The sequence below is a fragment of the Oreochromis aureus genome, linkage group 6 (genome assembly GCF_013358895.1).
Source record: "Oreochromis aureus strain Israel breed Guangdong linkage group 6, ZZ_aureus, whole genome shotgun sequence".
Lineage (NCBI taxonomy): Eukaryota > Metazoa > Chordata > Actinopteri > Cichliformes > Cichlidae > Oreochromis > Oreochromis aureus.
In genome coordinates this window covers 9,408,688-9,422,558 of record NC_052947.1, presented here as the reverse complement: position 1 = coordinate 9,422,558, position 13,871 = coordinate 9,408,688, and the positions used below count along the sequence as shown (strand labels likewise).

General features: G+C 42.4%; 1 protein-coding gene across 7 annotated transcripts in view; it reads right to left on the bottom strand.

The window, feature by feature from the left end:
- The window catches only part of mgat3b (beta-1,4-mannosyl-glycoprotein 4-beta-N-acetylglucosaminyltransferase b), a 65,715-nt gene that overhangs the window by 15,664 nt on the left and 36,180 nt on the right, over positions 1–13,871 (bottom strand). For 4 of the 7 annotated variants that reach the window (XM_039613046.1, XM_031751109.2, XM_039613045.1 and 1 more), the window contains exons 2-3: positions 5,093–5,253; positions 485–908 (exon numbers count right to left, since the gene is read on the bottom strand). In XM_039613046.1, the coding sequence (XP_039468980.1) occupies positions 485–908; positions 5,093–5,169 (501 nt within the window). In that variant the 5' untranslated portion in view covers positions 5,170–5,253. The remainder of the gene's footprint in view (positions 1–484; positions 909–5,092; positions 5,254–13,871) is intronic. The other 3 variants (XM_031751111.2, XM_039613048.1, XM_031751110.2) reach the window with 1 other exon arrangement.

The window sequence follows — 13,871 nt, the reverse complement described above, 5'->3', positions numbered from 1 at the left end:
CATCACATCAGCCTTGGAGAAAAGTCAAATACAGTCTGCAATGTATAACTTTGAAGAGACTCAAGGAGGGACCTTTCAAAGCCTCCAGACTGCACCGACAAAAACATTGATTTTCTTAGCTTCCTGCTGCCCTGGCTGGTTGCTTGCTTGCTTGCTTGGACTGCCATGTGACTCTGACGTTTTAACACAACAGTTGTGATGCAAACTAACATCTTAAAAGAAACAACAGAGTCACCCGAGTTTGGAAAACAAACCCAGGTGCGCTGCAAGGTAAAATTTGCATTTTTAATGACGCGAGTTTGGTGGCTTTAGAGAGAAAGCGAAACACCAGCCGTGGAAATGGATGAGAAACAGGGCTCAGATCCAGGGATCTGTGTGGGATTTTGAGCTGAAAGCTTGAAATACATAAACATGAATTTGTCTGAAGGTGTAAATTGCGAGGCGTTTGACGCAGGGCTGTTGCGTTCGGGTTTACCCATCTTACCTCATTTGCTGCATCTCCCAGCTGGTTTTCCTTTGGTTTCTCCCAGGGATGCGGTGGTGCTGGCTCCTCCCGCTGTCTCATCACCTCATCTCCACCTCCAGCTATGGCCTCCGGGATCCCTGGGCCAAATCCTTCCCCTCCTCCCCCGAGACCTGGCACGCCTCTGGCTTTGGCATCTGACTGCCGGAGACCGGGTAGAGGGGGAGCCTCTTCAGGAGAAGCCGGGCTGAGCGGAGTGGTGGCCATACCCTTCTCCCTCCAGAAGAAGCCGGTCACCATGATGAAGGACTTGATGTTGGGGTATGGAGCCGAGAGCTCCCGCAGCAGGGAGACGTAATGGAGGGCCTTGTAGTAGTGGAGGAAGGAGATGACACACAGGCCCACCGTGCACAGCAAGAACACCCTGTGCCGCCGCATTTTCATCCTGGAACAAATGGAAGAGGAAGAGACATCAGTGCACCATTTACCTCCACCGGTGAGGCACAAGTCATGAGAAGCAACAGCCTTTCAAGAAGATAAAAACAGAGCCACAAACCTGCCTTTTCTCTCTCTAATATTACACACACTTGCCAATGTTCACTTTGTGCAGTCTTACTTCTTTGAGCCCTTTCTTCCCTTAGCTGAAGGGTAGTAAATACACCCATTAAGTTAAAAAAAGAAAAAAAAGGGGGAAAAAAACATAACCCCCCAAAAAAACAACAGGCTTGTAGTATAGATATAGAAAAAAAACCTTAGGGATCCGTGGTCTTTGTACATTGAGGTTCGCTTAAAAGGATTGTGCATGATTTGATGGGATGTGAGAGTTTTTTCAAACAGAATAGAAAATAGCGGAAATGAAAATGGCTTATTTAGCAGCTAAAGAATCATAAATGTCAACAGAGACCAAAGTGGAGCTCAAAAAAAAAAAAAAAAAAAAAAAAAAAAAACAGGGAACAGACTTCTATCCATCAGATGGTCGTAAACGGACTGCAAATCCACGAAGAAATAAACAACTTGAATTTTTAGCTTCAAATGTAGAAAAATGACTTCCTGCGCTTTGGCCCCACTCCGTCCAGTGACCTGTGGATAATTCATGTTGATGATCGAGTTAACATGATTTAATTTCAATCCTGCAGCTTTTTTTTCTTCTTTTTTAATTAAAGAAGAAAACTGAGGCCTATACACCCACAAATAACCATGCATCCAGTGTGCATCATTATTCATCCTGACTTAGCTGCTAATGGACAATTTTCTTAATATGGATGAGATGTGAACAAAAATAATAAAGTGTCCCTACTAATGGATGATTATGATGTCTAAAACTACAAAGCATAACAGAAAAATTGCATTCAAGTTCAAACACACTCCTTTCTGTCCACGTACACTCGATAGATTGAGCATTTCACACAGATTTCCATGTTTGAGCCAAAAAAGCAGCTTTGAAGTAGGATTTCTCCGTCGAGTAACGGCGACGGCCCGTGCTTACACGGCAAAATTTATTCTTACATTTAAGCCCATCTTTTTAAAAAAAAAAGTGTTGGCCATCAGAACACGTTAAGCTGAGATGAATAAGGAATAAAGTACTGGGGAAGAAAAAGAAAGACATACTTCCCAGCAGTGCATGAAATGAACTTAAAGTAGCTTGCTCAGCACAGCTCTTGTACTGGATGTGTAATGAATGTGAAGAGGGGCAGGAAGGAGTGAGGTCCAGCTGAGCGGACGAGAGGATGTGGTATCGAGGGATGCGGATTTGTTTTATTCAAATGAGGAGGACAATGATTGAAGAACTTTTTTCCAACTACTGACTGAGTCATTTAGTCTCCAAATGTGGTGAAAGTATAGACCAACAAGTCCCAGGTCAGGTTAAAGTTGGAAACTTTGTGTTTCAAAAAGCTGCTAAGGTGTTTGCAAGCAGCTTAGCATTAAATAAAGAAAATCCAAGTAACTTCTGCATTAACCCAGAGTTTGTTACCAGGGTGCATCACCATGGTAACCCATGCTGCAGGTCTAACCTGTTGCAGAGCAGGTTATGTTGTCGCTGTCTATGGCACAAACACTCTCCAAGAACACAGCCTCCGCATTACTAGAAGGTTTCTTAAATCTCTGGGTGTGACGCTGTAGGCCACACACAGCCTACCTCAATCTTTAGTGATCTTAAGTGGGTGAGATTATAAATGACTGGAATAATTATTAAATATGAAATAAAGCAAGCGACACAAACAAAAAGCTCGTCATTGTGAGGTTTGCAAAGGGCTCAAACAACAACACAGAGCTCAACAGCAGTCTGCACCACTGTTTCACAACAAGAAGCACACAATTATAGGAACAAGTTATCTCCCCGCCGCCGTCACAGAACACAATCTGATCACATACGAGTATCTTCTAACAGAGGCTCATATGATACTATAGAGCCTTCCATTCAGCCACATCCACAAAAATACTGAGAAGGTCAAAATCTTAAAACTTCCCATCAGAGGAGGAAGTTTGGCATATTAGTGTTTAGACTGACGAATTGGATATTAGAGTGCAGATAAGTATCTAGGTACGGATCGCGGGTTAACACCAGGTACAAAAAGAGCATATTTACAGGCAAACAGCCTTTCCAGCTGCCACATACCAGTTTAAGTGTACAGTCACAACAGTGCACCTAAACCTGAACATGTGAGAACACAAAAAATGATTATTTAATTCAAGTAGCTGAATGCAGAGCTGCAAAAGTTCAAAAAATTCATAATTTAATAGTAAATAACAGATAACAAGCGCCGCACCTTTTCGATTTGCATGCTAATGAAGACAATCTCTCGTCAAACTTAATCGAAGCGACACCAGGTTAATGAAATACCCTGCTAACTAAAAGGTCACATGAGGCTGTAACGAGCAACTTCCAGCCCAACAACAGGAAGATAAAAGCGATCCTCAAATAAGACGTTGGTGCCGTTTTGGGGGGAATGCTGTGAGAAAGCATCCTCCGGCACATTGCGCTGTTAGTTAACGAGCCCCGATACTGCAGAAACTCGGAGAAATACGCAACTACTGAATACTGTCTTTTCCCATTTTAGATGACAGCACAAAAGATCGCAGTGAATTGAGCCTACGGGTGGAGAAGGGACGAAGAAGTCAAAGGTAAAGCAGGCAAAGGATGAGGTCGAAGCTGGTGGGTTTATTACTGAAGCTCCGCTGCTCCACATCCTCCCTCCAAACCCTTTCAATTCCCGACTTTATTTATCATCTCTAGTTCCCCTTCACATTCACTCTCTCTCCCCGTTCCGCTCGTCTCCGTTTCCCACACAACTTGAGATGAAACAAAATAACAAAAAAGAGGAGGAAGTGAGGACTGAAAGCCCCACCACACACACACACACACACACACACACACACACACACACACACACACACACACACACACACACACACACACACACACACACACACACACACACACACACACACACACACACACACACACACACACACAGAAATTGAAAGAAGCAGTTACAGAGAGGGAAGTAAACATGATTTCTTTCCCCCTTTTTGAGCACTTCGGTTTCACATGAGCACAGATTCCACTTGAAGATTCACAGATGACCAGATAAAGAGTCGGCTTAATGCACACTAATCGTCCTGGGTGGCATCAGCCGTGATGCAAAGACTCAAGAGGACTGTGGTGCGGGCTAGAAGCAAACATAAGGTGTCTCTCTGGTTTTTTTTGTTTTGCGTTTTTTGTCTAGACACTCTGGCATCTTGGAACTGATTCAATTAGCATCCCAATAATGTTTCATTTTGGCCCGCCTTAAGACTTTTAAGGTATGCCTTCTTGCCTCTAATCTTTCCTGCACCAGCACTTGTTGACCTTGTGTCCCGGCACGAGTCTAGACTTCAGTTTTGCCTACAATGACGACCTTTGCATAGCTTCAACTTGCAAATAAAAGAAATTAAAATGAAGACTATATAAACGTCGTGCTGTTACTCCTCTTACTTTCATCCACCGTCTGACACAAGCCATTTTACCTTCCTTTTAGGCCGCTTTCGTAAGCCCGACCGCTCTTCGCAGACAAAAGATTTAAAGGGCGGGTGGGTGGTGCGTGCAGACCGAGCACAAACATTAGAGAAAAAAAGAAAGCTGTCTGAAAGCGAGTGTTTAGAGGTCTCTGACGCCAGAGCTTCAGTTGGTATTAGTGAAAACAAGAAAAATTGTTGTGCACCATTATCGGAGCTTTTCAGTGTGAGTGTGAGGATTTCAACATAACAGGAAAATCCTGCTGCGGTAGCTCTCATTGTCTGAGAAGAAGGTAGTGCAACAGGACAAGACGTATATAACACAGTACTGACATAAGCCCCTTTCAACAGGCACTCCTTTCTACTAATCTGACGAGGTTTCATTTTCACAAACTGAGCGAGCACAACCGCACTGAATGATTCCAGCAACATTACTGGATCCGAGCTATGAAGAGAGGTTAATTCACTAAGAGACTAACAACTATCTTCATTTAAGGGCTCACACCTCTGCTTTTAGGGATAATTTATTTTACATTTCATTTCACAGAGAAATCACATCAAGAAAGTTTGTACTGATTTAGCCCATCACCAGTTTGCACAGCCCACCACCAATCCATATACAAAAGCACTTACACACACAGCAACTGCCCGCATCGTGCCGGTATTTTGTGCAGATTCGAGGATGCCCTGGTACCTCTAAGCCAAGACATCACTGCAGAACTTATTCCAGTGTGCTCATGCCAGCACTCGCTGTCAGTCTGCTGTTGCAACCTTCCTTTCCCCGGAGGTGCCGCCTGTCAGATAGTGCAATGCAAAAGGTTGAAGCTTACAAGGCACAGTCTATCCACCTGTAACACATGTAATTCTACTTTTACTGACCTGAAACACAATCTTTCTGGTTTTTGTTTACCATTACAAGTAGACCAAAAATAAATAAATATATCTTTTTTTTTTAAGTCAGTGGTGTCTCAAGATAACAGAGTTTAAATATTATAAAAGCAGTTCATTAATATATATGTAAATATCTTATATTATTAAAATATCTTATTGAGGGTCACCATAACACTCGTAACTAGTTAAAGAGGTTACATCTGTCAATGTAAGGAGCTTCTAGCAACAGAACAAATGCTGAAGTTAAGACAAAAAAAGCATAAAAACAAAGCCAACAAGAAAAACAAGTCACATGCTTCAGGTAAACCTGCCTGAATCTCTTTAAGAAGTGAGTGGGAAAACGCTGCTCACTGGGAAAACGGGGGAGAATTCACTGCAACAAGAACGCGCTGAAGTGAAGGAAAAGGGAAACTTCAGCAATGTTCCTGTGTTTATAAAGCTAAAACTTTTATCAGATGACAATCTGATACCAGTGAAGGTGGAGAGAACGTAGCTCCTCCCTGTAACACCGCCGGTGTAAATTTCACACTCTGTAAAATTTAACTTGTGGAACCTTTCATGTTCTCTCTCTAATGGAGCTCTGTGGGATTTTTTTTTAAGAGCAAAACCCACAAAAAAAAAAAAAAAAAAGAGTTTAGAAAAAACCCCAACTGCCGGCTGACGAGCAGCACAAACATTTGGTTTACAGGCTTGAAAGCCAAGCCAAGAGATAAACAGTTGCAGATATGAGGTCTGTGTGCTGGGAGGAGGAATTCCCCCTGTAAACTAATCTTAATTATACATAGTGTGTGTGTAAGTAAAAAAAGTCCGGGTGACACCCACTGACCCACAAAAGTGCTTTCTGGAGAACTCTGTGTTTGCACATTCCCGTCTGGATGTCTGAGGACAGACTTCATCAGTGCAATAGTGTAACTAAAGATCAACAGTGGGTGGACTTTAAAATGTTACTCAGTCTGATTTCTGAGAATTCAAGTATACAAAATTATTTTGCCCAATGACAAACGCACCCTTGTCTAGTACGCGGAAAGGAAAGTGTACCAAGGACAGAACAAGTGAACGCTTGATGATGATGCTGACGAGCTGAATTAGTTTCAGGTTGAAGCTGGCTCCGGTGATTCGGCTCCAACACAAAGGTTTCTGTCTCTTTTGAGCCAAAAGGCAAAACTGTAGGAACAACCATCTTCATTCATCAAGTCATCAGGTTAAAAACAAAAGACCCCTAAAATAGTGAAAAGCAACTGAAAAATGTTTTGCGACCTGTCCAGGAAGCACACCAGCCCCTTTATGACCGTAGCTTCAGTAAGCTTAGCATCATATTTGGATGTTTAAAAATGCTGTCAGTCATTGGCTCACAGCAGGAATGTACTGGATACCAACGTGATGGATCAGCGAGGCACTTTGTGCTGTGTTTGTTTGAGCATTACCGTACATACTTTTCTCTGCGCATTCTGGCTTCTTCCCACAGTTTAACTGGCTTAACTGGTGATTGTAAATATTTGAAATACCTCTCAAAATGCAGTACTGTGCACAAGTCTAGAGCTACCTTTTATTTCTTTATACTCCGAGAAAAGGAGAAATACAGTATGTGAAGCAAACAGAGTCCAGTGAGCTTGAAAGTCAATATTTGGTATGACCATCTTCATTCTTCAACACAGTCTGAACTCTCTTAGGCAGCTTTCTTCTAATTTCCTTAAGTGTTCTTCAAGAACAGGATAGTTCTGCAGGCTTTTGAAGGACATTCAAAGCTTTCTTCTGTTCTTGTCAAGATGAAATTAAACTGCTTCTCCGAGCTCATGGGAGGCCAATCTATGACTGATAGAAAAACACATAATGGGACACCGAGTATTCCACTATTGGCAGCGTCATGCTTTCCAAACAGATGCTTTCCCGATGGAACTGCACGGTGCATCTGTTTTCCATCAATTTTGAAAAGATGCCCAACACCACTGACTGAAATGCAGCCAAAAACGATGACAGAGCCTCCACTGTGCTTTAGACGTCTTCGTCCATCGTCCAGTTTCCTCTATTTTTTTAAGGACATGCTGCAGACTGTGCCAAGTTTTTAAGCTAATAGCTCTTTAAGAATCACTTTGAAAGACCTTCAAAAACCCAAAGTCTGATTCCTTAGAAGCAAATTATTAAAAAAATGTGAGGTGGCTCAAGACTTCTGCCACAGTTCTGCACATCAATGAAGCCATTCAAGCAGCTGTTACCATTCTCCCCCGGCCACTTCCCAAACAGTGTTTAGACGCCTCATTCTTGCATTAGACTTGCTCATTACACTTCCCATCGCCACTTAAAAACAATGACAAAATTGCATGAATCACACACTATAAAGACCGTTTTACACACACGATTGTTTCCGTACTCAAACAGATCAAGAGCTGGACTTGTGTGAACCCTGAACAAACACGGACAAGTGGCTTTGAAAATTTTACCACATCAGTAAAACTGTCTCATAGGTCGAATTATAAATGAGATACAGTTTCTCCGAATGGCTTGCAGGCTTTTTGTTGTGTGCGTGTGCAACCTCGAAATCCACTTTTCTTATCTTTGAACACATGCACACACACAGACGCGCACACACACAGGCACACAAATATTTTTCCACATGGGAAAGTCTCTCGTATTGTCTCATCTGGACTACAAAGAATTTCTCAGCTTATTCAGCACCACACTAAGTCTCTGAGCAGTCTGCTGGCCTCACCTAACAAGCTCTCTGGGGAGACATCAAAACAAAACAAAGCACCTTGGGTGCAGCAGTTAGTGAGACCAGCTCCCAACCAAACAATCAGAAGCACAGCCCAATCAGAGCGTCTTTAGTTAAGGGTCTCAACTTTCAGCCGCAGACGTGCTTCCCTCAAAAAACAAATGCCTAATTGCGCAAACTGAAATTGCCAAACTTCTTAATTGTGTCCTTGGGCAATATTTGCAATACAAAGTTATCGGCTGAATAGCTGTCAGTATCAAAATAGTGCATCAGTATCATGTGGGTGGACGGGGAATTATCAAGATTATTATCTTTCTTTCTATCTCTCTTCCACAGCATGTCTTTCATCCTGTTTTCCTTCTTTCACCCCAACCGGTCGCAGCAGATGGCCCCGCCCCTCCCTGAGCCTGGTTCTGCCGGAGGTTTCTTCCTGTTAAAAGGGAGTTTTTCCTTCCCACTGTCGCCAAAGTGCTTGCTCATAGGGGGTCATATGATTGTTGGGTTTTTCTCTGTATTTATTATTGTGCTATCTACTGTACAATATAAAGCGCCTTGAGGCGACTTTTGTTGTGATTTGGCGCTATATAAATAAAATTGAATTGAAATTGAATAGATGCTGAAAATGACACCAAGCAGATTCCCATAAGGAACACTCGAGCTATCAAGACACTCTTTTTCAGTCTTGTGACCACATTATCAGGGAGTAATGGCAGAAAACTGAAACAGAAGAGTAAAAATAATTGTAATGATGTGGATTTTCAAGCATCAGGCGGCGACTTCTTCTAAACGGATGAGTTTTAAAATGAAACAGCACCCATAAAGTTTTATTGGCCTCACTCTTACTCCCAGAGTATCGCAGTAAATCTGTCACCGTGCACCGCTGATCACAGCTTCTCCTCTTGATCCTGCTTTTAATGCCTGCTGAGGCGCCTCTCTTACAGGTAACTCCTCCATTAGCAAACAAGTGTCCTGCACTAGGGGGATTCTCAGCAAGTCCAAGGTTTAAGTCACCCCACGGTCCGTTTTACTTTTGCATTTCTTTACTCGCTTGATGCATGGGGAATGACTGAAGCTGTTGCTGAGTCATTTCGTTGCTTTGAGTCGCTACTTTTAGATGAAAGGCACATAGTTTTCATGCGCAAGAGCAGAATCTGAGAAAAGCACTTCTCTTCACACGAGTGTTTTCAAATGCACGCTGCAGTTAATCTGATAGTGCAGATACGCCCTTCTCTTAAATCGATGCATATCAGTCTACACATGAAGCATAACGGTACGTGTTGTACTCGTGCTGTAAACGCCAGTTCTTGCACTTTCGGCACAGCAACTCCAAAAATGAGCTCTGAAGCCCTTCTGGAACACAGCTCACCTGAAGCTCTATATTGTGCTTAAAAAGTGTTGTGCATTCAGCCAAACTCTATGTTTAGACCAGTGAGGAACTGCTGGCCAATAGAGTCACATCTACAACACAGCGACTTCCTGCTAGTGCCTCTTATGTTTACAGAGAAAACACGAATCCTCGACCAAAACGCAGAGCTCTCTACCCCGACTTCTTGCTTGATCCAATTGGTGCAAGCTAACGGGCGATGGACAAAGATGTTACTTATGGATCATTTTGTGGAAGTGCCTGCCATATTCCAAGAATCATAGTTCTGCGTAACAAACCATCTGACTTAACAACCATCTGGTGTGTTGTTTCAGGTTAGGTGGGATCATAAAACTGAATCATGAGATTATCACAAGGTCGTAAAACCTGAAGTTCGTCACCACCACACTATGTAAGTATCAGTAAGAGTATCAGTTTTGAGGTCGATTGTGGCATTAAAAACATCCGTGAGCGTCATGGAAACCAAAAACTATTTTTATTAAGCCAATTGATATTAAAAGCTCTAGCTAGCTCCCATTGGTTAGCTTAACACAGGATATGATGACCAAACATGACTTTCAGCATACTTGATCTTGCCACCTTTGTACATTTGTGGTTAAACGTGGTTAATATTTGGAAACTGCTTCACCCATATTGCCGTAAACTATACTTTGTTCCTCGTTCATACTTCCTACATTGGCACAGGAGGTACGCTGGCAGGTAGCTAAATGCAGCCCCTCTTCCCTCGTCTCTTTGGCAGCAGAACCGGGAAATCCCGCTCTTCTCCTCTCGGCTCACGGGTCACTGCTTTGGTGAGCGAGACGTCAGGAGAAAGCCAGAGTGCTAAATGGATTTCAATAATGCAAGCCCGGTGAGAGCCTCAGAAAGGTTGTGTGCATGTGCCAGCTGCATGTTATGATGGAGCTGGGGTTTAGGTGGACATGAATATTGGGAAGCGAAAGGCTGGAGCTGGGGTGTGAATGTGTGCTGCCTCTGAGGGGACCCGATAGGTGCGTGATAAGAATTACCGCTTCAGGTGCAGCAGACGTGAACGTGCGCGTGCATGCATGCGTGACGGAGCACGGATTGAGGTGAGAGGATGGGAAAAGCCTGCGGAGTGCCTCCATTCCTCCCATCTCATCTATAATTCAGCGCTGCAGCGGTCTGTGAGGTCTTTTTCTCGATCCCCTCCTGTTTGCCTTCAGTAATGAAGGTGGAGACGAGTGTTCCACGGTACATCTTACCATTTCTCCCCATCTACCGCCAACTGTCTGGAGCCCATAAAGCTGTGAGCAGCAGCTCAGTGCGTTTCACTGAATGAAGTCATTCTGAACCCAGAGAATGTGTTGAAATGGGTAAGGCCTGCCTGCTGCAGCCTTAAAGCCATCTAGAGCAGGGGTGTCAAACATAAGGTTCGGGGTCCAGAATTGGCCAAGACTCTAATCCGGCCCACTGGACAGATGTGAAAAATGTGAAGGAGGGCATCAATTTGGGGATTTTTTAAATGTATTTCAACAACTTTTGCAGTTTTTCCTGGCGATAAAGAGTTAACCCAGAGTCATTCATATTACACCACAGTTATATCTTAGTTAGTGAAAAAAAAAAAAAAAAAAAATCAGAAACTTTTCTGTTATTTAATTGTTTATCTATTCACCTTTTTTAAACAAATGTCTCCACACATGAAAAAGACCATTTTCTGCAGATTAACAGAAACTTTCTGTTTTATGATTACAGCGGCGTCTCGGCAAGGAGCTAACGGAACTATTTTTTCTGTAATTTTACACATTTCTTACAATTTAGGCCCAAATCAGTCATGCAAAACATTTATTTCCTTTAATACAGCAGCATTTCTTTAACAGATGGGAAAATCTGAGACATACTGTTGAAACTACGTCTTTTTCTTATATGAAGATATCTCAGGGTACTCAAGATCAAACTGAGCTGTGCTTTTCCCACAATGTAAAATTACAAAACAATTTGTACTTAAGGAGAATCGGCACAAAACCGCCTCCTGCTTTTCAACTACACAAGTTTAAAAAAAGTTACGCAATTTGTTTAAAAAAGGAAACGGCTGCTAAATCTGAATGAATCGCAATTAAGTTATAGATACATTTCTACTCCTTTTATGTTGCAACTGAGTCCCTTCCTTACCTTTAAAGTTGAAACGAGGAATCAAGTCGATTTTGGCTCATTTTGGTCGACTGTATGGTTCAAGATCTGAAAACACTGGATCCCACATATCCTATAACATAACTCAGTGGTTTCTTTCAGAGAGAGATGTTCTCTGCCCAAATACTTGTTCCTCCAAAAAAGGAAAAAAAAATTAAAAAGCCACACATAGGTTTCATCACCAGTGGGTGACAGCTATTTCGCTATTTTGGGATTATGAAACCACGCTTGCTTAAGCAGGAGCAGATATGATGAAGAAATGGGTGGAAAAAAAGAACAAAACAAGAAATGCTATTGACAGGGCAACTACTTTTCACATTAGGTAATCCCTTTAGACTTTATGGGGACCATAACTCACACAACAAGAAGTGTAGCTTTCATTTCATTGTTTACTAAAAGTTAATAAAGGGGTTGTTTTTCATTTTGTATAAAAAAGGAACATTTTACATATTATGCTGTACATATTTAAATGGTTGTAACAAAATCATAGTTATTTATATTCCTATATGTTGTCAATACAAACAATAATAGTAAGAAACTTGAAGACGTCAGAGGTCAAATGTGACATGATATACAAGTCTTTATTTTTAAGGCCATTTGTCAATTTCTGACCAATAAATCATTAAGTGATCCCTGAAGACCTTGATGGAAGACCTAAGCTAAATTTGAATCCATTGTTAACATGACCGCGCGCTACACTCCTGCAAAGTTTTATCAGAATTCATTCAGAACTTTGAGCGTGTTTACAGAAAGAATAACGCCACCACAAACACGACCCTCTTGGCAGAACGTGATAAACATCAAAGTCTGTTAAATCAAACCTGAACATGACAGCCAAGATCACAAAGTCTTCAGGAAAAGCGTAGCCAAAGTTTCCCATACAACCAGCTGTCTTTTGGAAACCAGATGTTTGCCCCCTGCTGGCCATTAAAAAGAACTTAGTTTTAAGGCCCTTTTAGGACCTGGTAGTTGCATCCAGCCTTCAAATACAGTCATGTGTAACAAAGATCTGTAATGTTGGAGACTGAAGAAAAAATAAAACTAAGGTTTCAGTTGACAGTATCAGTAAAAGCTCATCAGAAACAGAAGAGCCGTGTTTTCCCCCGCCCCCTACAGCCCAAGCTGTACTGCTCTTTCCTTTGTTTTGTACCACTGGAGGAAGTTTACAGTAGAAAGTTGTTATTATTAATCTCAGGAACTACATGGCACTGTATATTGTTTCAGTGTTATTCATGTGTGTTTTACTTCTGTATATTTCTAGATCTCTTTTTCTGTTTGTAGTAAGTCCACGGTGAATCCACCTCAGGGACAATAACTCTCTCTTTTCCCCCCTCGCAGCTGATTCAGACGGTCTCTTCTCACGCACGTACGTCTTTCCTTCTATTCATTTCAGCTTTCTCTTAACGGATTTCTCAGCTAGAACCATCCGACCCCGGGGGTTTACAGTAACAGGTTGTGAGCTCGAAGAGCCCCTCGGCCATGCCGAAACACTTTCCTCCGTTTTTAGGTTCTTTCGCTCCGTTTCTGCAAACATCTTATTCCTGTCGAGGATGTGGCTCTGACTGTAATGCCGTTCTTGCACTTCCCCCGGTCACACTTGTAAAGGTCACATGTTCCTGTAGCCTGGAATGATTCAGATGCTGTCAGGAAATCTGTCAAGCTGTGCGGAACGCTGATTTAATACGGGGCCATTTATTTTCAGTAACAGTAACAGACGTGACCGTGGTAACAACTGTACTTCATACTTAGATCAGCATGTTTAATTTAGGTTTAACGGCTTTCAAATGACAAGAAAAAGTACAATTTAACATCAGAATCACAGACGACTGATCTGTGCGATTCCCACGTACACTGACTACTGTAAAGACAGGATAGGGTGCACAGATTAACCTCACCTTACCGTAAATATGAGAAAAGTTGCTTAGAGTAAAACACAAACAGTCCATCAATGCCTAGTAACTGGTCTGAGTATGTAACAAACAGCATCTGTGTTCAGATCCGGACTGCAGTCTGCCTATTGGTGACCTAGAGCAGGGGTGTCGAACTCCAGGGCTCGAGGGCCGGTGTCCCTGCAGGTTTTAGATCTCACCCTGGGTCTACACACCTGAATCAAATGATTAGTTCATTACCAGCCCTCTGGAGAACTTCAGGACATGTTGAGGAGGTCATTTAGCCATTTAAATCAGCTGTGTTGGATCAAGGACACATCTAAAACCTGCAGGACACCGGCCCTCGAGGCCTGGAGTTCGACACCTCTGATGTAGATGATCAGAGGTGTA